We start from the raw sequence: 24,504 nt of genomic DNA on the forward strand, positions 1-24,504 counted from the left end.
CAGCTGTATGACAGGGAATCTTTTTGAGAAAGGGCAGAATAAAAATTGAAACATAGATAAATAAACTAAGAAATGGGTTATGCTGCCACGGCATGGAAAGGTATATTTCCTTAACTTTTGTTCACATAGCTTATTAGGCTGGGTATTTTAACTCAATATGCAAGAGAATCTGGAGAGAAAGAATTAAGAGAGTTCTCCAACTCAGGTCCACTTGGTAGTTGGCCCCATCCTCTCCAGTTAGATGTTGAATCTTTTTGGCTGTTGGTTGTCTTCTATTTTATCTTGTATAGGACCTCTTCTTCCCTCTCTTTCCTGGTTGGGAGCTGTAGCTTTTTGGATTTAAACTGTTCACAATAATTTAAATGTACCTACATAAATATGTCATGTAAGAGGAGCTTCTATTTTTGAAAGTAAAATTTCATTCTATCATTGTAATTTTTTGAATAGCATTTTCTCTTAATCAGGAAACATGAAAGACTGGGAATACTGTATAAAGCTTCTGTGATTCCAAGGCAAATGATATATATATTTTTACATTCAATCTGAGTTATGGGCCCAGAGTCTGTTGGAAGCTTAGATTAAGTTTAATGTTTAAAATGATTTAAAAGTCTTTAATTAGCAGATTCCGCTGTATGTTTATCTTTGAAAATTCTCCATTGTTTTCTCCATGTTGCTGTGATTAGGATGGCTGAATCAAGCAGATATTTGGAGATCCCAAAACTTACTACTGAGAATGATAGAAGCTAGTTAAAATATTTCATATCCAACAGGCTTATTGGTCTGTAAGTTTGTGGATCTGTTCTGTCACCTTTCTTAAATATAGGGACAAAAATACTCAACTTCCATCTAGATGGCATTAGACCCAGTTCATTTATTTGTGTAAAGACTTTGGCTAGCATAGGTGACCACCATTCTGAAAAGGCTTTAAACAAGTCTGGCGGAATCAGATCTTCCCCTACCACTTTTCCAGAGGACATTGTATACAGATCCTAGGGCCAAATTTCTTGCTGGCCTATTAGATGGGCTAAATGATAAATCCAACCAGGAAAAACGTGTGTTTTTGTTAGCAGATACTAATTCATTTCTAACAAAATGTCCTTATTTGCAAAGAAAATAAGGGCCAAAGTGGTCCTGCAGAGAGCAAGTACCTAGAATAGCTATAGGATAGGTGGACGCGTCTGGAAATATGTAATCTGGAAATATTCTTATAATATTAAGTAATCATTATCTGAGATTGCACTTTCTCTTATTTACTTTTTTATTACTGATCTGAAATGTTTTAAATCCTTTTATATTTTCCTTTTATATTGTAATAGCCTATGGCTACATGCAATAAAATCTGACTTGATTTGAAAAAAAATCATATGCTCCTTGAAGCAAAAGGAACTGCTAAAATTCTAGAAGAAGAAATACCAACAGAGAAAGCCAAGGAATTTGATTCCTGGATAATAAAAAATTAGATTGTCAAGAACATTATTATGGGATCATTAGAAGACAGTGAGACTTTCATGTCTGAAAATCCCCAGACAACAAAATAAATGCTTAGGAACCTAGAAGAGTCTTTTAGGTTTACAAGTATTAAATCACAAATTGTGTGGATAAGAAAGCTTGTAAAACAAGGTAACATAAAATGGAAAATTGTGGAAAATATATAACTGAACAGAGGAAGGTATTCAGATATCTTGATGAACAAAAGGCAAATTTTATGTTTGGGACTTTGGGGAAAGATTTTCCTGTGTCTGTAAGTGTGAAGAGTCAAAAACATAAAAGGGACACAAAAACTTCATTCAAGCACTAAAATAATTGAGGGAAGAATGCTCAAAATAGTTTATTGAATTTGAATTACTGAATGCCTCAAGTTACAGCTTAGCTCCATTCCCCACAAGCTTGCCCTGGTTGTACAGTGGCTTTGGTGGGAGATGCCAGGCTGGCCTCACTCCTGACCAATCAAGGCTAGTGCCATCCCAACAAAGTATGGCTAGTTGTTGACACAAGAGGAGTGACCTCGATGTCCACTATACTCAGGGAGAAGACAGGAGGGGCTTGTTGTCAAAATCTCCTCCAGGATGGTACTGGAAAGTTGGTTTCAGTTCTCACCTTTCCATTTCCCACCCCCTTTTTTTGGTTTTTCTTTGGTGTTCTTAAACCTTGGTAGCTGATGCTTTGTTGCTAAAATGTTATGGCCTACCTGCACAAAGCTTCCCACCCCCTGCTGGGAAAGGATGTCAGACTGCTATAACTTTTTGCATCTCCTAAACCAAAGGTCCATCCTATGTGAACCCACTCTGCTGCCATATTTTCTCTCCTGCCCCCTGAACCTATATAAGGCGTCATAACCCTTTGTCCCTTGTCTCTGTCAAGATTCCTGTTTTCAGTGTTGCTGTGAGTTTGCTGTAATGCCTAGCAAATCTCTCCACTAAAAGATACTATGCCTTTAGCCTCTCCTGAGTCTCAAGGATTTGATCTGGTGGTCTGAATCGCATACAGCCTACACTTTGGTTCATGACACTTGCATTGCTGCGGGTGGTAAGGTCAGGTGGCATCTTTTCCAGGTCTATAATGTGGAATTATATTACCTTTTTCTGAAAAATTACCTTGTTAAATCCACATGAGCATTATCATGAACAAGCACAAAAAGAGTATATGGATTTTGCTTCACTCGCTTCATGAAAACTTCAAACTTCGTTTGAATCTCATTGTCTAGCCGCACCACATATTTTTCAGCTCTTTGGTAAGCTGCCCCGTTTTCTTCAAGGCCCAAGTCTACAAGAACACCTGTTGGAAGAAATGGAGAGTGAGAAACTTCTTCTTTTAATCAAGTTTATTAGGCTGTCAAGGAATCCTTGAAAATGTATGAGAAACTCTCAAAACTTGATGGGAGAAGTTGTGCAGGCTTCACCATTAGGGAGCCACAATGATATTGTCAAAGAAAGTAATAAATATTTTAGACAAGAAGTTAACACTTCCTACATAGCCTCTGCTCCTCCCTAGCATAAAAGAATTCTTATAAAATAAGCAAATCTACACAAATCTAATTTGCATCCTATATGCAGGACAAAATTATTATCTTTATATGAAACTATAAGCAAAGCTCATTTGTAAAAATGGGCAGATCATGGGTAGGGTTATGCAATGCGGCTGCTTTGGCGGCTGGTCGCAGCCACAGGGGGGGAGGGTAGCGCGGGTGGTGGCATGCGTGCGAAACTCCGCGTTGTTTGCGGCGGGGAGGGGGTAGTGGGCAGGTCCCTCCCTGGGCAATGGCTGTCACTGGGTGGAGGGAAAGCAGCTTTCCCTGGGTGCAGTAGTGTGGGGTGACCCTTCTCCCCGGCGGCCATCCCCGCCCTCGGCAAAAGTCCATAGGTGGGCGACAGGAAAAGAGCAGGGCCGCCGCGTCTTCAATGTAGTGTCCCTGCTCTTTTCCTGGTGGAGAGGACTCACGATTTGGAGGCCGCAGCGGTGAGGACAGCTGCCTGGGATGACTGGCGACTCAGCGGTGCGCTGTTCCGAGGATGGGCCAAGTAGCCAAAGGGGAGCTGCGTGAGTGCCACTCAGAGGAGAGAATCAGGAACCGCTTCACGGCTCCTGATTCGCTCCTCCGAGTTTTTATCACAAACAGCGCCCGCCCTCTCTCCTCTCCCTTAGCCTTTTATTTATACTGCTCTGCTGGAGTGCTGTAAAGATGTGTTTATTTGTTTATTTAATTTATTGATTTATGTCCTGCCACTCCCAGCAAGTGGCTTGTGACGAGTTATAAGATTGATCCCCAATTGCAATAAAACTGCCAATAAAAACTCCTTAAAACAACATACAACAATATATAATAAAATACATGGCGGTAAAAACAACCCTCATCCCACAATGGCCGACTGCCAGCTGGGCGTCAATGTCCACTGGTCACCAACGTTGTTCAATATCGTGACCGATCTTCCTTAGGGAGGCCCATCTGATCTTCTGACTGCACTGGCCTCAACCTTAAACCTGGTGGAAGAACTCCATCTTACAGATCCTGCAGAACGCCACAAGCTCCCGCAGAGCCTGTAGCTCTTTTGGGAGCTCATTCCACCAGGTAGGAGACAGGACTGAAAAGGCTCTGACCCTGGTTGAGTTGTGCAGTTATGCAACAATCACACAACATAGAATACATAGATCAATTGCTGTTTCTTCACTTGAGTGCAACTGAAAAAAATCTATTCTCTCCCCAATTCTTACCTGATTGTCGAATTCGTTGAATGGTTTGGTGAACGAGGACTTCTGAACGAGGGACCACAACTATGAAATCCACTTTGCTGAAATGGCCCAGGTCCAAGCTTTGGTTGCCACTGTCTGCGATAGCACAGACCTGTGACAAGAGTTTTCTGGCGACTGTGAGCTGTGGTTGGTAAATCTGGAAGGTTTCCATTTCCAAATCTTAAAGAAAGCCAAGCCATAATTTAGTTTCTAGAATGTAGAAGAGGTGTAAAGATGTAGGTCTAAAGCTTCCATATCCTATGCATACTCCTGTCTACATCAATTCATTTCCACAGTGTCACAGCCCTGTAGGGAGCATGGCCAGCCCTAAGGAAGGCAGCAGCTCAGCAGATCCAGGTAAAGAGCCATTCAGGCCTCAAGAACAAGGGAGAAGGAGACAGGAGGAAAGCCAACCAGTAGTAGCTACCCATGGTGCTAAGAAGTCCTCTAGGATAAAAACCTCCTCAAAAGAAAGGGCCTGCTTAGGTATAGAAACAAGGAAGTAGGAATTGAGACTGGCCCAATCGAAGGAATTCCTGCATATCACCCAACCCACAGATTACTACAGACGAGATTTGGCAGAATGTGAGTTTGGAAGCCAGATATCTGAATTGACTTTTTTCCTTTCCTGGAAGGAACAGAGGAGTACTGGCAACAACTGTGTAGCTGTGGCAACTGAATTTCTGGTTTTATTGAGCTCCACTGGCTGGGCTAGCAGTGGAGGGAATGAGGACTGTGTTGCAGGATACTTGTAGGCTATGCTCTAATACTCTATGCTTCCTAAACGTGTTCAAATCAGGCTTACATCCAATTTATTTCAATTCTAGTAAGGTAAAATTTACCTAGTTCTAGTGTGGACACCATATCTGCTGCTTCATGAGATGAAATACACTCATTAATATCACCATTGAATGGAATTACAACATTATCTCCTCTTCTTTGTTGCATTGTCTCTAGCAACTTGTCCAATTCATCACCTAGTAAATAATATAATTTTAAAATAAAAATATGTCTGAAAAAGGTAGAATACAGTAACACAATTCTTTAAAAAGTAGCTTCAAAGTTACTATTCTATATTTAATAATCATCTAACATTTCTTGGCCTTGGTGCTCTCAGGAAATAATACTGAGGTTGAAGGTAGCTGGAATAGTCTGGCCTTTCCTTTTTTTCCATGTGACAATTTAAAGTGGAGATCAGTGTAAGAAACATATATGCTACTGTGGATATAGTCCACAGCCACATCATCCAGAAAGGCACTGTGTGATAATGCATAGAGCATTGAATTGGGTGTGAGGAAACCCAGAGTCATATCTCCACTTTGCCATGCAGCCTTCTGTGACCTTGTGCCTGCCCCCTAATCTGCTTCACAGTATCAGTGAGAGGATAATCTGAAGAAAGGGAGACACATGTACACCAGCATCGATTTTTGGGAGGCAGGATGGGATGATAATGTGAACACGATAGAGATACATGACCCTTCTCCTACAGGTTGCCCACAGCAACAGGATAGACAGGTAAACAGGAAAACCTGGAGGGGGAGCCATTATTACATAAATCAAACTTTAGAAGGAAACACTTTTAAGCAGAAGCAGTATTCCCTTTGTGTTTTAACTTCCACATGCATGTTTTTACTTTAACATGGCAATTTTAATATGATGTTCCATCATTTTAAAAACTTGACTTCTAGTAGACCTAATTATGTCAGCTTTGTGTTTAGTCAAGAAGCAAGTAACTCAGGAAGGCCAATTATGTCATTGCTTCAAATGTCAGGTTTAAAATTCACATCAGCAATGGAACAATCTTGGACCTACTCACCCAAAGATGTATTTTTGAAATGTGATGCCAGAAAACTAACTTTTCCAGTAATGAGTTCATAACTGATCTCTTTTAAAAACTCACTGGTAGTAAGCATGCTCTCAGCCAGCGCCCTAGATTGATATTGACCTAGAGAAATGAAAGGTTAAAAAAAAGGTTACAGGGCACTGTAAATATAAGGAGCTTGACTCCTGGATACTGTTTCTTAGCATGGGTGTCATTATAAGGATGAACACAAACAAGTTCATGGCTCTAAATGTTCAGCATGAATTTGGATGGTTCATGCCCCCCACCCCAAACTCAGGTTCAGTGGAGATGCCTCCTCTGAATATTTCAAGAACCTTTTGTCTGTTTGGGTTTGGGCCATTTAAACCCTATGCTTCACCCCCCCCTCCATGGACGGAATCAAAATGGAGGTTTTAAATGGCTGACAGCCATTTCAGCCTCGCCCCACACAGACACATGCTAAAATGGCTGTCAATCCTTTAAACCTAGCAGCTTGATAGGTCTGCTTGTAAACTGTGACGTTTAAAAGGCTAGCAGCCATTTAAAACCTGATTCATTTCCCCCCCTTCCAAACAAGAGGAAGTGAAACAGAGGATTTAAAATGGCTGGCAGCCATTCAGACTCACAGCTGACAGGCGTCCGCATCCTACTATGAGGCAATTGTGCTCCCTCCTGCTTCAGCCTCACACACGTATGTCAGATGTGAGACTGGCAGCCATTTAAAAACCTCCATTTTGCTTCCCAATGTTTGGAAGAAGGGGAAGTAAAACAGAGGTTTTAAATGGCTGCCAGCCCTTTCAACCTCACATCTGATGGGCGGATCTGTCAAGCTGTAAGATTTAAAGGAATGGCAGCCATTTAACAATCCATTTCACTCCCTCCCACTTGGAAGCAGGGCGCACACCTGTCAGATGTTAATTAAAAATTAATTCTCCAACCCTTCTGGGGCCATCAAAAACCTTAGGATTTCACAAAATACCTATTGAGAAAGCCTGTGTTTAATCCAATTAATGGTTCTTCAGGTAAGGTGACCAGATTTTAACATTGGTAAAGTGGGACACCATTGGGGGGGGGGTTCTTGATTAAAATTTGGTCTATATGGAGCAATAATGTTTTTCATAGAACGCATAGAACGCAAACGTAGTATTGTAATATATATATAATTTCAACATAAGTACAATTTGCTAGGTGCCCCCAGGTGTCCCTCCAAAAGTGGGACAATCTGGTCACCTTATCTTCAGGGCATTTATGAAATATACAAGATCTATATTCCATTTCATCAGTGAAAGCTAGGTAAATACAAACTATCATCTAACCTATGTTGTCATTAACATTTGATAGAAATGGCACCCACCTAACACCACTACACAGAACTCGTTTCCTCTGATCTTTGATGTGCAGATGGCAACCACATAATCTGGAAGTTTCTGCTGACGTTTCATTTCAATCAGAGATCGCAGTGTTTCTGAAATGCCTTCAGCAAGTGAATTCTGACTAACCACCACATGCACCATATCCTGGGAGACACTGGCAATTAACCTGGCAAGCCATGGGAGTTGTGCAGGCGACAAGGAGATATACTGAGCACTCATTTGTAAAGACTGTTCTCTCACAGTGAATTCCTGCATAGCTTTCAGCATGATCTGTTCAAATTCTTCCCTGAGAGGTATCTTATCAGGACCTGCAATTTTTTAAAAAAGGAATAAAACTTATTTTCCAAAATCTCTTCCAACAAGCTACAAAGCTACATTATAATAGTGTCCAGACATGGATATGATACCATACTTCACTTGAAACATGCTACAGTTGTAAATCCTATAAATGTGAATTAGGTAGGCGGACAGTCGAGCTAGAAGGCCTTCTGGTTCTCTCAGTGTTAATGAATCCATAATGCTATACTTTTAAGAGTTCATATTCAAGGAAAATTCAAGATGAACTTATTTTACTGACCTACAAATCAGTCAATCATCGGAAACTGGGATGACCACTATACCTTGTGTTAAACTAACTTGCGTTAGGAATCAGGCACTTCTACACTTTTGTAATCCCAGACAAGATTTTTACAAGAGTGGAAGGAGGCTTGCTTAATTTTTAGAACTTTATATTTAAGGCTGTTTCACATACATAGAGCACCTACACACATGAAAGACTCCAAACACTTACTACTAAAACATGGAGGCCATTCACATGAGGCAGAATGTTCATAATCTTTTTAATGTATACACTAGCCCAATCACAGGAAGAGTAGCCACTCAAGGGCCAAATGAGTCCAAGAACATGGAAGAAAATGTCTTTTGGGAAAACAAGGAAACTGACTCAGCGGAAGGAGTGGTAGGTGTCACTTTTCTTCTCTGAGGACAGAAGTAGTGTCTGGATAATGCTGCTTTTTGCTTTATTAAGATACTGTATTACTAGAAAAATGTACTAGTGTAATAAGGCAGCTGTTTGCCTGTTTTTAAATGGCAGTAAATCCGAGGGCTCTTCGAATATGGTAAATTAGACTATTTACAGTAGGAAAAATCATTAACGGTGCAATACTTTCTCAGGAGCAATCCCCACAGAATATGATAGACCTGTTCGCTAGGCCTAACACAGGAAACAGCTGACAGTCTGCCAAAGGATCCATTATCATATCAGCACTGCAGCAAGGATTTGCACTCCACATTGACAAGAGGCCTGAACACTGGCACAGAGGAACGCAAAGTACTTAAACAAGACCAGTGACTGCACTTCCTGTCAGACTCTGAGGACCCCTGAGGAGCTGGCAGTGCTGCTGATTTAATAAAAATATCAAAGATATGCTGAACACCAATCAAAGTACCACTAGTCAATTAGCCATTGTAGCTGAGTCATTGGAAGTAGTCTACGAAGAACAAAGTACAACATACTCCAGTCCAATTTATTAATTTAAGATATTTCTATCAGTCTTCGTTCAAATCAGTATGAACAACTCCCAACAACAACTTTAAAAATATAACATAGGATTATTGCTAAAATCACATCAAATGCAATAAAACAACAATCAACACTGAGCCAAACAAAACCCACATTATAGCAGCAATGACATCATATTGAAACCATCAATAAAGGTTTATCAATATAAAAACATATAAAATGGCTTTGCAGTGATTGTATCTAAGATGGGGCAAGGCAATACATCAAATGAACAGACAACACAAACAACACAGCAATCAGTTCACTTGACTCATCAGCTTCTTATACCAATCATGCCAAAGAAAGATGGAGCCAATGCTCATGGTTGCCTTTCCAGAAGGATACCATATCAGATGACACCAAAAGCCCCTGAAAGATCCAATATCATTCAATAGGCTCACAGTTCTGTGTCTCTTGATGAAGGCTGGATCATCAGACTGGATCAAATCAGTCTAAGTTCCAAACCCAAGTCAGAAACTAGATTGGGTCCAGATAGTTCATAAGCCTAGAGTTGGACAGCCACTACATACTCAAGCGCCTTGGCCAGAAAAGCAATAGTTGTTTAAATAAATGGTCAGGGCTGAAAGAGAGGTTTTTCTGGACACATTTCAAAACTCTCTCTGTAAGGCAGTGAGACTATGTACTTCTTTAATGAACCATTCACTGCTTCCAGGATTCAACCAGGATAAGCCAAACAATCTACATGCTTAAATTATTTAAGGAATAGTTTTGAATTATCTCTTTTTATTGGATACTTCTGTCTATAAAATGTGATTAATTGTAACTCACTAGGTTCTGTTTAAGTATTTCTTTAGATTGCATATTCATACACACATAAAGAAAGAAAACAGATAATCAGGCATAACAAAATAACCAGTCTACTTTTTTGTTACATTTTTGTTAAACCACATACCTGTATGTTGTTCAAGAAAATCTTAAATACATAATATGAACCATAAATACCTTCACAAATATAGGTAGACATAATGGATAGGGCCTTCCTACTCAAAGTGAAATGTGGGTACATGTCAGAAAAGTCTAAACATTTCATCCAGGTGGACAATTGCATGGATCTAGACAAAAGTCTAGACAAAAGAGCCTCTTGTGGCACAGAGTGGTAAGGCAGCAGTCTGAAAGCGCTGCCCATGAGGCTGGGAGTTCAATCCCAGCAGCTGGCTCAAGGTTGACTCAGCCTTCCATCCTTCCGAGGTCAGTAAAATGAGTACCCAGCTTGCTGGGGGGTAAACGGTAATGACTGGGGAAGGCACTGGGAAACCACCCCGTATTGAGTCTGCCATGAAAACGCTAGAGGGTGTCACCCCAAGGGTCAGACATGACCCAGTGCTTGCACAGGGGATACCTTTACCTTTATACAAAAGTACAGGCTTCAGAGTCTCATTCACTCCCTTTTTACCAGTCAGTTCCTTTCAAATAATTCTATGAGCCTACACAGGGGCGATGAGCCTCTTGTGGCACAGAGTGGTAAGGCAGCAGACATAAGAGTCTGAAAGCTCTTCCCATTAGGTTGGAAGTTCGATCCCAGCAGCCGGCTCAAGGTTGACTCAGCCTTCCATCCTTCTGAGGTCGGTAAAATGAGTACCCAGCTTGCTGCGGGGTAAACAGTAATGACTGGGGAAGGCACTGGCAAACCACCCCGTATTGAGTCTGCCAAGAAAACACTAGAGGGCGTCACCCCAAGGGTCAGACATGACCCGGTGCTTGCACAGGGGATACCTTTACCTTTACACAGGGGCAGAGAAATAACAGCATATATGCAGCTATTGCCTTGCACAAAGATTTCCTTAATCTACAGGTACTAAATTGTGCCATTTATATAGAAGACATTGATTTCATGTAGGGATGCCAGCCCCCATTTTGGACCTGGGAATCCTCTGGCATTATAGTTCATATCCAAACTGCAGAGATCAGTTCCCCTGGAGGTTAGAGTCTACGGCATTGCACCCCACTGAAATCCCGTGTGTTCCCCAGGCTCCATCCCCAAATCTCTTATCAGTTTCCCAACCTGGATATGATAACCCTAACTCCCACCCCCTCTGGGGGCCAGGGGATAACTGGTTTAATCAGTTACATGCAGATTCTAAAGTGAGACAGCTACAGCAACTGTGGAGGAAGACTCATGACTAATTGGCAAGAGCAACTTATCGTTTGCTTATGAAGGCATATGAGATGGCAGTGAAAGGAGCTAAGTGAGTGTTTTATGCTTCCTCTGTCCTGCCCCAGAGCTCTCTCCTGGCACAACTATTTAGGTTAATTCACTCACTTACCACCCTTGAGGAAGGGTGCCAAAATTCTAGTCAACTGGTACGTGGCCGCAAGGGATTAGTGAGTTTTTTCGCAGACAAAGTCTTCTCACTGTGCCAGGACCTACCTGCAATGCTTGAGACAGAATTCAGATGCTAGGTTTCTCACAGGAACATCTTGGAAAGACCGTATCCAGCCAGTGCTGAGACAGCTGCATTGGTTACCAGCTACAGCCTGGATCAAGTTCAAGGTTTTGGAATTAATCTTCAAGACCATCCATGGTTGGGAGCCCCCATATTTATGGGACTGTCTACCTCCTTATGCCCCCCGTTCGCAGGGCACTTCGCTTTGTAGGAGCAAATCTGTTGGCAAACCCTGCCCTGAAAAAGGCTCACCAGATTTCGGCCAGGGCCTTTTCAGGCCTGGTCCTGACCTGGTGGAATGAGCTCCCAGGGGAGCTGAGAGCCCTGACCAAGGTTTCTAAGTTCTGCAGGGCCTGAAAATGGAGGTCTTCCACTAGGTCATTGGTTGAGGCCGAGGCAATTAAGATTGATGGCTGGCACACTGGGTTACTTTTATCTAACCCTCCTGAGAGTAGGGGGCAATCTGTTGATTGGGTTGCAAGGAGGGAGTCACATCTATTTTTTTGCCACAAGGAATATATTATTTATACTGTGAGGGTATTATTTATACTTGTGGAGTTTTATGATGTCACCTGCTACGAGCCATTGTACAGGAGTGGCAGGCTATAAGTCAAACATTCAATCCTTCTGAATGAAAAAAGCTTGCTACAACCGAAGGTTTGATACTCTAGGCAAACATGAAACCTATATTTTAGGACTGTAAAGTTTGGTGTGTGTGAGGTGGCTGCATCTCAGATAAGTGGATACTCCATCTCTTCAAAGTGTTCTGAACAGTAGCTGTGAAGAACTGCTGGGCAAGGGAGAGATTAACCCTGTTTGCTCCAGAATGGAAAACGTATGTTTCATATTTCAAATACTTGCTCATTCTCAATTCTGCTTTCCTAAATGTAAAGTACAGAACTACTCATATATAAGAAACAATCAACAAAACAAGCACCAATTAAAGCCCATGATTTGGTAGAACTGGTATTAAAAAGAAAAAAAATCAATTCACAGTGTAGTTTCTTACCTAATCGGACAAGATACTGTATTGTTAAAATAATCATGTTCTCCACACTTAGTAACTGACTCCCCGTCAAACCGAGAAGATCCAAATCCTTGTTTTCCAGCTGTGGAATTTTGTAGCAGTTCACTAGTAAAGGACTTACGACAATATCTCCAACATTCCCATAGAAATAGGGTAAAGTGCCATAACCTAAAAAAAGAAAAAACTTAAAACTATTTTGAAATAACTAATCAGTACTGTTGTTCATTATACATACTACAAGAGGGGCAAGAGACCAGTGATTCACAAGCAGGAAATTGGGGGCCTAGAATGCCACACTGAGACCTTGTAGATTGATGGATTCTGAAGACCATATTGCAAAAACATACCTTATCAGTGTATATACAAAGTGATGTGAAGAAACCCCACCTCTCTGTGTTTGTTCATAAATTTAAAAAAAACACAACTTCTGAAGGACACAATTTTGAGCAAACAAATGGGAGAAAGAAATGTCTTTTCGTTCTGCCGTTTTTTTGTTTTTTTTAACGTTCCAAATATATAATCTAAACTTGCCTTTGGATCCTGAAATTCCAGGTGCAGGTTTAATCTTGTCAATACATATCAAGAATCTAGAGGGTAAAAGCAGCTTGGTGTAGTAATATGGAACAAAAAAGTCCCTCAATTTACTAAGGATATTGAGGGCCAGGGCAAAGAAATGGCTGGGCAGATGGTAACAAAAAATGCAAATGAACGTGGGTGAGATTCCATTATCTGTGGTAGTAACAAGGGCATAATGAATGCACCTCTGAGCCATAATTGTGTATGTGCAATGGCAGACAGTGGAAGTTTTCTGGGTGTAAGAGAAATTCTATCTCAGATGCCCCAAGGATATAAAAAAATTAACAAGCTCCCTGTGATTCTTCTGTGATGTACTTTGCAGATAAAATTACTCATCCCCGCTAGGACTTAAAGAACATGTTCAGTTCCAGCATGTTATTGGAGCACAATCTAGTTCTAGATGTACAGATGACTTTCAGTTGTTCAAGCTTGATGAAGCAGACAAGTTGCTTTGAACTGTGCAGTCTCCCATGTCTAGGCTTGACCCTTGTGCTTGATGGTTGACAGGTGCATCTGGTTGGGTCAAGTGTGCCGTGGGAGATAATAAATACCCTCTGAGGGATGATGCATTTCCAACTGCTTTGAAAGAAGTAGCCATGAGGCTCCTGTTGCAGGTGTTCCTGGCCCTGAATGACCTAAACAACTATTGCTCAGGGGCCAACATTCCATTCTTGGGCAAGGTACAAATGTGGGTGGTAGCTTTACAATTTCAGACAATCTTGGAGCAGATTAATCTATACACATTTCTAGATTCTAGCCTTGGTTTAGAACAGAAATAGTGTTCATAACACTGATAATGCTTTTCAACAGGACACAATATTCCTTTTGATTCTCCTGGACTTCTCAATGGCTTTTGATATTTGGTCATGAGTCACTGAGTTTCAGTCTTTCTGGTCTTACTTGGCTGGCTTATTCCAGAAGGTGACTGGTTAGAAATGCACTTTCTGTCAGAAAGACAGCAGCCTCTGAAACTGTCTGAGAATTTTAAAACATGAGCCAAAATGTGATGGCCAGTTTACTGGGTACAGGGATCATATTACTCTTACATTGAAAGACCCCCCCCCCAAATTGTTCATTTATCTCCAGGTATGATTCCATGCTCATTCTTAACTTTAATGCCCTAAACAGCAATACCCAAGGAACTACTTCTTTTTGTTTTGTCTAGACTGGCAGTCAAGATCCTCTTCCCAAGCCATGTTTTCTGTACTTCTGCCTGCAGGAAGTAACAAGAGACAGAAAATTTTCAGTGGAGGTCCTTTCTCTTTGCAACTTCTTCTGCCTTGAGGCTTGCCTGGCAGCACCTTTACTGTCCTTTAGGCACCCAGTATTCTACTCAAGATTTTAGCTGAAGAGTTCCAACTATTTAAGGTGTTTTATGAGTCTCCATCTCATCTGAGGGCTGTTTTTATTTATGAACCACCTAAAGCAGCTCCACAGGGAAGTGATATATCATTAATATGAACAAATAACTGGCATATCAGGGAGAGAGTCTTTATGTTTACTTATATATTGCTATCAAAGTGCTGGATGTTTCAACAAAATACAGTTGTTGGCTGGGTTCTTCTAAAAAAGAAAGTTTCCAAACCTGGAAACAGGTCCAGCCATTTCCTGGGGCAAACTTGCTGAAGACACTGAAGTCAGATATCACAACTCATACAATGAAAGGAGTGAGTTTTTCTACTGAGGTACTTAATTCTCATGTGGAAAACTAGAAAGCAGAGATACAACCTGGACCGCAGTGTGAGATACAAAAACCGGCCTTAGGATATATACCAGGAAAAAGAAGAAGAGTTGGTTCTTATATGGTGCTTTTCTCTATCCGAAGGAGTCTCAAAGCAGCTTACAGTCACCTTCCCATTCCTCTCCCCACAACAGACACCCCGTGGGGGGTGGTTGAGGCTGAGAGAGCCCTGATATCACTGCTCAGTCAGAACAGTTTTTCTCAGTGCTGTGGCGAGCCCAAGGACACCCAGCTGGCTGCATGTGGGAGAAAGCAGAATCAAGCCCGGCTCGCCAGATTAGAAGTCCACACTCCTAACCACTACACCAAGCTGGTGATGACTCTACCAAACATACCCTTCCCAAAGTATCCCATCTCCACTCTACACCACAAAAGACAGCTGCAACAGAAACTATAGGCCACTTCCTCTCACCCCCCACCCAACATTTTTATGTGAGCCCAAGAAGGTTTTTGTCTTTCTGCCACTAGCCAACATTCAAACACAGAATCCACACCCAATCAAAGGCCCTAGAAGAGCCCACACAATCCCACACTTGAAATCTCATTTAATAAATTCACCTATAATGAATTTTGTTATATGAGGTTTATTTAACAGAGCAAACAAATAATAAACCAGAAACAGCTGTGAAGTCTATGATAACATGGGCATGTCAAACATAACAGGAGAGGAAAATCTGGATGAGAGAAACACTTGATTTTAGCAGTGTTTCAACTACTTCAGGGCCTATTTCAGGCACAAGCACACCTTCCAGCTTCCCAGCATCACCCCCTGTCTTGTCCCAGGCATTCCTCCCACAGGGCTTCATCTACATGTTCCCCTGTCTTAGTGACTGTTTCCCTCCTCATTGGGTGCCCTTCCATCTGCACTAAGGCAATCTTCTTGTTGGTTTTCCTCTTCAGAAGCGTGCTGCAGTTCACCTGTGCAGGGGAAGAAGAACTTTTTTTATCACTCTGCAGAGTTATCATTTAAGTCATGCTTGATTTCATTTCCATTTTACTACAGCTCTTTATTGAAGCAAATAACATATTTTAATGAAGTTCTGCATCACTTTTAATCCAGTGCATGGTTTTCTGCAGGAACGAAGAGTACAGGAGAAGATTAAGTAGGGAGGAAGGACTTGAGTGAAGGACAGGAACTAGAATGATAGCTAATCTTATTTTTCAGGCAGGAGATGAAGAGTCACATAATTTCCATACCCTCTCAAATACAACAAAAACGTCTGTCAATTACTACATGGCAGATTGCATGCATGAGTTGTGGAGAGAAGGGGAGAGGGGAAAGAAAAGAGCCAGGATTGGATTGAACTCACCTTCACACAGGCTTGCTTGACTAGCTGTTTTAGCACTCCATTGTCAGGAAAGATATTCTTTAGGATCTGGTATCCCACGGAAGAGGAGATGACTTCACTTGAACCAAATGGGAACCAGGCTGGTGACGACTGATATCAAAAAGATGGCAGGGCAGCTTTCTTGGGGTGGGTGGGTGGGTGGGTGGGGAAGCCGAGAGGATCTGGGGCGCATCCAGTTCAGGACAAGTCAGTCCAAACGGATGACTGTGTAATATTGATAACAGCATAACACAACTTGGAAATGATGGTAGGGTGGTGAATGAGGACCATGTAGTGACCAAGGGAGAGGGAGGCAAGGATTGTTGAAGATGGAAACAAACTAAGTGTCTTTATGCTAATAACAGATGTTTCCTAGCCAAGATGCGGTAGCAGAGTGCTTGGTTCTCAATGAAAATTTATATATAGTATCTCAGAAATATGGTGAAAGGGGGAAAAATCTATGAGACACAGTCATTCCTGGGCCTAAGCTTTATAGACAGGAGACGGAAGAATGGGTTGGGAGAGATATTGCACTGTTCATCAATAAAACATAAAATTCAATAAGAAAACCTCAGGGGAATTAGCTCCCCAATAGAAGTGATATGGGTGGAAATACTGGTCTCTAAGGGTTAATTGCCAGTGGCGTTACTTACCAATTCATCTAATCAAACCCTTGAGGCTGATCTTAAGATGGAGAAGGAAACCAAAGAGGTGACTAAAGCACATATAATGTTGGTATATTGAAAGACTTCAACTACCCCCACTTCAACTAGGTAAACATCTGCATGAGTCATGCTGTAAAAGTGAGATTGCTAGAATCATAAATGACTATGCACTGGAGCAGTTGGTCACAGAGCCAACCAGAGAGGTAGTGACCTTGGACCTGCTTTTGAGCAGATCTCAAGATCTGATGTGAGATGTAGAGCAGTGACAACAAAGGGAATAGTTACTACAATGCTATTTAGTTTAACATTCATTCCTAATGTCTAAAACATAATATTTGTAACATTTGATTTCAAAAATGAGAGGATAGTTAAAATGGAAAAGGAAAAGGAAAAACAAGAAAGTCAGATCCCTAGATGATACTTGGAAGTGATTTAAAACTACACGAATAGAAGTCCAGATCAAATGCATTCAACTAGGGTCTGAACTCGCTGAGACAAAGAGAGGGGAAAAGACCTTGGGGTCATAGTAGATAGTTCAATAAAAGTGTCAACCCAGTGTGCTGCATCAATGAAAAAGGCCAACTGTATGTGGATAGGGGACTGGTTAGAAAACCGTATCCAAAGAGTAATTGCCAATGATATTTCATCAGATTGGAGAGAGGTGAGCAGAGGGGCACCATAGGGCTCAGTACTGGTTCTGGTGTTTGCCAACATTTTTATCAGTGATCTGGAATAGGGGGAGGAGTGATTCCTCATTAGATTTGCAGATGACACCCAATTGGAAAGAGTACAGAACACGCCAGAAGATAGAGTTCAACAAGATCTGAACATGCTAGAAAAGTGGACAAATGAGAATGAAGTGCAATTCAGTAAAGAGAAATGCAAAGTTCTACATCTGGGTCACAAAAATGAGAAGTAAGCACACTGGATGGGAGATACATTTCTGGGTAGCAGTGTATGTGAATGAGATCTTGGGGTACTTGTGGAATGCAAGCTAAATATGAGCAGACAGTGTGATGCAGAAGTAAAGAAGGTGAATGCAGTCTTGGGTTGTATCATTACATCATTACATCAAAATTGCAAGACGGCATAGTCCCACTGTATACTACATTGGTAAGACCACTCTGAAGTACTATGTGCAGTTCTCGAGGTCTCACTTCAAAAAGGATGATACAGACTACAACGAGCATGATCCAGGGCCTGGGGACCAAACCCTATGAAGAAAGGCTGAGGGACTTAAGAATGTTCAGCCAGGGGAAGACAAGGTTGAAAGGGGACATGATTGCTCTCTTTAAGTATTTGAAAGGTTGTCACTTAGAGGAGAGCAGAGACCGGTTCTTGTTGGCAGCCAAGGTAATACCAAGCATAGTAGTGGCTAGATATCAGAGAAAAAAATTCAATCATAGTAGTTCAGCAGTGGAATCAGCTGCCTAAGGAGGTGGTGAGCTCCCACTCACTGGTGGTCTTCAGGCAGAAGCCAGGCAGACACTTATCAAGGATGCTGTAGCCTGATCCTGCATTGAGCAGGGTGTTGGACTAACTGGTCTGTATGGCTCATTCCAACTTTATGAGTCTATATTAGGGATTGAAAATAAGAGGTCTGATATTGTAATTTGGGATAGGCACAAACTGGTATCAATTTTGACCAGTTCATGGCTCACGAAGCGATGTTCGTGAACAGAAGAACTTCCACAAATTTTGATGGAGTATGTGATGGTTCATGAAGAACAGATAGCAGGGTTTTACAACTCAATTGTTTGGTTTAAATGGTTCAGACCCATTTAAACCTCTACTTTCTGCTCCCTGTACTGGGGAACAGAAAGAAGGGGTTTAAATTTAAATCATTCACAGCCAATACAAACCAGTTTGGTTTGCAAACCAGTTTATCTATTTGTGGTTCTGTTCGTGGTTTAACCACAAACCTAACCGAACCACAAAAATACAGTTTGTACCCATCCCTATAGTGCTCATATATAGACCTATTGCAGCTTCATTTGGAATACTGTGTACAATTCTGGTCACCATCTGTCAAGAAGGACATTGCAGAACTAGACAAAGTGCCGAAGAAGGCAACCAAGATTATTAGAGGATTTGGATCATATCCCATATGAAGAAAGGCTTCAAAGGCTGAAAACTTTGGGATTTTTCAATTTAGAAACAATACAAGGAAGGGAGAGGCATGATAGAGCTTTATAAAATTATACAAGGAATCGAGAGAGTTGACAGAGAAATTTTCTCCCAAAATATTAGAATTTGAGGGCACCCATGAAGTTGATGACCAGTAGATTCAAGACAGTCAAAGAGAAATATTTATTTACATAAAGGTAAAGGTATCCCTGTGCAAGCACCGGGTCATGTCTGACCCTTGGTGTGACGCCCTCTAGCGTTTTCATGGCAGACTCAATAAGGGGTGGTTTGCCAGTGCTTTCCCCAGTCATTACCGTTTACCCCCCCCCCCCCCAGCAAGCTGGCTACTCATTTTACCGACCTCGGAAGGCTGAGTTCACCTTAAGCCAACAGCTGGGATTGAACTCCCAGCCTCATGGGCAGAGCTTCAGACTGCAGGTCTGCTGCATTACCACTCTGCGCCACAAGAGGCTCCTTGTGAATTTACATAGTGAATGATTAAAATGTGGAAGTCACTGCTAGAGGATGTAGTGATATCTACAGGGATAAACAGCTCCAAAAGAAGATTAGATAGATTCAGGGAGGATATCAGTGGCTACTAGCCAGAACGACTGAGGGGAACCTCCATATTCAGAGGCACTAAACCTCTGAATCCAAAAGCTAGGAAGCAACATCAGGAGAAGGTCTTGGCCTCTATGCCCTGTTATTGGCTATCCAGAAAAACTGGTTGGCCACTGTGTGAGACAGGATGTTTTAGCCTAGGAAAAGATGGCCAAGGCAGCTTTGATGTGAGGCTTCTGTACCACTGAACTGCCCAGCACAGCAGGAACTGAAATCAGGGGTGATGTCTTTTTGCTGCTACTAGATGCTTGATACTATTGTAGTGGGGCTTGGTCCTGGGTTCCATGTCAAAGATCTTGCTATATAAAAATTTCAGGAGACTGATCCTTTCACAGGACTGCAGGATGAGCCTGTAGAATACCACCTCTTTGCAATACTGATTAGTTAGCCATTATTGGGTTTCTTTACTCAACCACATGTTGATGGATGCCCTGGTCTCCCTGTCAGTACACTGCCTGGCCTTCATTTATTTGCCCTTGAGGTTCTGAAACCGAAATTATGTGATGCAGCAAGATAGGCGCTGGGATGCAAAATCCATTACTGCTCTGTGAAACAACAGAAGCATCCCAGGTGCTCAAATAAGAGAGCTACAAGGGCCTGCCTGCCTTGAAAAAAGGAGTGTTGCCCAGGGTGGCTCAGCAGGCAAGGCAAGTGGTATTCTGAATATTCACACTAATTTGTTTCAGTGGAGCTTTCCTTGATAGGAGATTTCCAAGGTGTTGGAAAAAGCATGCATAGGTTTAGTGACCATGGGGATGATCCAAGCACAGAGAAAATACCACATCGCCCAGGGCAAAGCAACAGGAATTCTATGGTATAGGTGTAGGACATGAAAAAAGCCACCCTTTGCTTTTATCTAGTTTCCTCCAAAAAATCCACTGACTTTGGTGAGTAAGTGTAAATGGATAAACCACTTTGTTCTTGGAGCACAAGCTATGAGGAAAGCCAATGCTCTGCTTGTGTTTGCTTCCCACTGTATCATGGAAGAGTATATGGAAAACATGTGTAATACATTTTCAAATCAAATGGAATTTTAAAACATTTTGTCTTAAACAAGGCAGCTCTCTGGGTCGCTATCCAGTTGTCTGGAGGTTGTGGTGGATTGGCTCAAGCAGTGTTGACTGACCCTGAATCCAGTTAAGATGAAAGTCCTCTGGCTGAATTGGCATGCTCTAGGTGAAATAGCACAGCTCCTGGCTCTTAGTGGAGTCCAATTAACAACTTCAGCCACTGTTAAGGACTTGGGTGGACTCTTCTGTATCAATGGAAATCCAGGTCACAAATATTGCCTGCCAGACATTTTATTGTCTCTGCCAGGCATGGCAACTGGCACCTTACTTGTCAGCATCCAACTTAGTCAGACAGATCAATGCAACAGTCACCTCCAGTTATGGCTACTGCAACTTGCTCTATGTAGGGCTGCCCTTGAAACTGCTCCAGAAGGTCAACTGGTCCAGAATGCAACAATGTAGGTCATTATTGGGACCCGATAGAGAGCACATTTATTTATTTATTCTTATTTCTAATCCGCCACTTCTAGCAATGCTGGATCATGGCGGCTTACAACAGTTTAAATAATACAATATATATAATATAATCATATTCAACCTGTGCTCTCCTGGCTGCACTGGTTCCAGACTGAAGACCGGATCAGGTTCAAGGTTTCGGTTATTACCTATAAAGCCCCAAACACTTTGTGACTTTCATATTCGCAGGACGGTCTCTTCCTCTATGTCCCCCAAAGGAGATTAAGACCTAATGAGCAGAATTTGCCCAAGATTTTGACACAAGGACATCAAACTGGCTTCAGCCAGGACCAAAAAAGGCCCTGAATGGGTGGAATACTTTACCTGGGGAGGCACTGTAGGGCTTAGGGATGTTCTGCAAGGCCAGAAAAACAGAATTATTCCACCAGGCCTATGGTTAAGGCCAGGAACACAATTGAAATTCTGGCCTCCCTGCTCAAAGCATCAGTCAAATTACTGTAAACTATTGCATAATGCATACCTATGACTACACTGGCCTGCCCAGCAGAGGATAAATGAGAGGACAGCTTTGGAATTAGCTGGTTTTAATGTGTGTTTTAGTGTTATGATCTTAATGTTTACTGTATTATTTATTACTGTGATATATGTTCTTACCCATCCTGAACCTCTGGGGAAGAGTGGGTTACAAATAAATATTATTATTATTGTCATTATTATTTTTGTTATTATTAATATGCAGGAGAAGGCAATGGCAAACCAGCTCTGTAAGTCACTTGCCTTGAAAATCTTACAGGGTTGTCATAAGTCCATTGCAGCTTGATGACACTTTATACACACCTCCTATATTAACATGTAATTAAAATGTCTTACACCAACACAGAACTTTCCAAAATGTAAGTTTTTGTTAATTATTTCTATATCCTTTTCATCATAGCGAAATTTAGAGTGGGATCCCAAAAGTAAGCAGTTTTTTGTTTAGGTCATTTCCCATTTTTATTATTATGCTATAACAGAGTTCTTTAAAAACACTTAGGGCACCCCTCTGTTTTTTTTAAACTACCACTCTACTGGCAAAGAGAAATTTCACTGATTGTGCTGAAAGCTTATTTCCTTTAGTGCTGTACTGAAGGGCCAGTTTGACCTATCCATGACCTCCTACATACTGGCTTGATTTCAAATGATAAGTGCTCTGCAGTTTACAAAGGATGTTGTAATGTGAATTCTGGACTAGGACCATGTTAGCAAACTGATTCTGATACAAAGGATTTTATGGGATACTTGGACTGATTCTGTTATGCTGGGGTTACTTCCCATACCTCTATGATTGATTGGTTTGTAGGAAATGATGCAGGTATAGCAAACTTGTCGTTGTATGCATGTGCAACTTAACCACAATGCTGAAATTTCACAATGTTAATCTACACCAACTTTTCATACAATTAGCTTACCTATCAGAATCACTGGTCTGACTCCTGAGTTATTCAGCAGATTTTCAGGAACTATTACAGTTTCCCCTGCAGGGATTGGTTGAGGCTGTAAAATTCCAGGTAACATTGATTGAGGAACTGGGACTGACAAAACAGGCTCTATAAAAAGAAGAAAGAAAAACTTCTATTACTAGAAGACTCATACTGTGATTTGGCCTATGGACAATTTAAGTGGAAAGAAAGCCCCTCCCACTACTTTCCATCACTAAACACAATAAAATTCAAAACACCCTTGCATTTCCCTTTGTAGTTGTATGAAATGTAAATAACATAATATCTTTCCCTAGATCAATCCCCAAAGCAAATGACCTTTGGATATAAAAGAGTATATTGTGTGTAGCTGAGGAAGAAAATTAAATACAAGATTCTGTATGTTGTAAGAGCAATGGTTCAAATTATGTAAAAGGTGCCAGTTGGATGCCATCATAGAAGTAGCCTTTCAGTGCTACATGTAAGCATAAAGAAAGGAGATTTCTTACTGACCTATGGTGTGCGCATCAGATAGCCAAATGAGGGTTGCAATTGCAAGGTCTGTATGGATACTGGTTTACATAATTCTGAAAGGGACCCAAGGCCCCAAAATGGTCTGCAAAACAAATCTGGAGCATGGCCAGTACATTTTCAAATCAGGTGAGTTTAAAATTTTTTAAAGTTGCCTTTTCATCAATTATGTGTCTTATATTCTTCTTTAATAGATAAACTGTTTGTTACCAACATTCATTCATACTTTTAAAAACACATATTGTATTTTTATCCTGCTGTTCTTCAGTCCCATATATTGGGGTCTTATATAAGCAAACAGATAAGCATAGATGCACATATCCACCAGTTCTCAGTGCTGACTTAAGTTTTACAGTACCCATAATGTACTCTTCCACCTAAAAACTGCCTTTTTCTATTTTTTTGAAAAATGCTATTAGACTGTAATCTCAATTCATCATAGACCTAATATATTTTCTTAATATCCCAAAAGCTAGGAAAACTCAAGAAATCAAGTTTTAAAGAAAACTCAAGTTTTAAAGACCTTGTCTAAATCTGCTATTTGTGTGAATACCAAGTTACCTAGTTATCTGTTCACTTCATACTTCCTATACCCAATTCCACTTTTTCTCCTCCAAATTAAATAAAACATTTTATTATTTTGAAGGCCTCTTGTGTGCCATTTCAAAAACAAATATAAGAAGTTCCTTTTGTCTCTCCCCTCAATTCCCTGGGCTGCGCCAGTATACACACACACAATTCACTCATTCATTTAATTCATAGTTTGCCTTCCTCCTGGAACTCAAGGTGGATTACAAAGTAGTACCCCATAAAACCCCCCAAAACTATAAAATCACAATCACAAGATGATAGAAAGGAAAAATCCTCCAGCCTCCCCATAACTGTCTACCAAGGGGTTCGTCAGATGGAGTAGTGTAGTCTGAGGGGGCCCATTGATCGTGGCAAACCTGGCAAAAGAACTTCATTCAACAGGCCCTGCAGAAATTTTACAGCTCCATCAGGGGCCTCAGCTCTCCCAAGAGCTCATTCCACCAGGTCAGGACTAGGATCAAGAAGGCCCTGGCCCAGGTTGAGGCCAGGCATCTCTCTCTGGGGTCAGGGACCACTAACAGATTAGTACCCACAGAATGAAGGGTCCTACGAGGACTATAAGCAAACAAGTGGTCCCTCAGATAGACTGGGCCCAAGCCTTGGATGGCCTTAAAGGTCAAAACCAAGACCTTGAATTTGATCCAGGCCATAACTGGTAACCAATGCAGCTGCCTCAGCACAGGCTGTATGTGGATCCTCCAAAATGAATCAATGCAGCCCTAGGAGCTGCATTCTGCATCAGCTGGAGTTTCCGGGTCAAGGATAAGGGAAGCTCAGCATAGAGCAAGTTACAGAAGTCCAATCTAGAGGTGACCACCACATGGATCACTGTGGCCAAACAGTTTGGAGGCAGGTAGGGTGCTAGTAGACGTGCCTAGTGCAGATGGTAAAACGCCATGGGCACTACCCTGTTACCTGTGCCTCCATTGATAGGGAGGCATCCATAATCACCCCCGAATTCCTTG

At 41.5% G+C, this 24,504-nt stretch overlaps 1 protein-coding gene across 6 annotated transcripts in view; it reads right to left on the reverse strand.

Moving 5' to 3' along the window:
• GREB1L (GREB1 like retinoic acid receptor coactivator) overlaps positions 1–24,504 on the reverse strand; it is a 169,947-nt gene that overhangs the window by 43,565 nt on the left and 101,878 nt on the right. For all 6 annotated transcript variants that reach the window (XM_077352631.1, XM_077352634.1, XM_077352633.1 and 3 more), the window contains 7 exons: positions 22,409–22,546; positions 12,398–12,583; positions 7,404–7,730; positions 6,044–6,172; positions 5,070–5,204; positions 4,210–4,407; positions 2,595–2,775 (listed from right to left, as the gene is read on the reverse strand). In XM_077352631.1, coding sequence (XP_077208746.1) covers positions 2,595–2,775; positions 4,210–4,407; positions 5,070–5,204; positions 6,044–6,172; positions 7,404–7,730; positions 12,398–12,583; positions 22,409–22,546 — 1,294 coding nt within the window. The remainder of the gene's footprint in view (positions 1–2,594; positions 2,776–4,209; positions 4,408–5,069; positions 5,205–6,043; positions 6,173–7,403; positions 7,731–12,397; positions 12,584–22,408; positions 22,547–24,504) is intronic.

This window comes from Paroedura picta, chromosome 9 (assembly GCF_049243985.1).
Source record: "Paroedura picta isolate Pp20150507F chromosome 9, Ppicta_v3.0, whole genome shotgun sequence".
In the NCBI taxonomy this organism is placed as follows: domain Eukaryota; kingdom Metazoa; phylum Chordata; class Lepidosauria; order Squamata; family Gekkonidae; genus Paroedura; species Paroedura picta.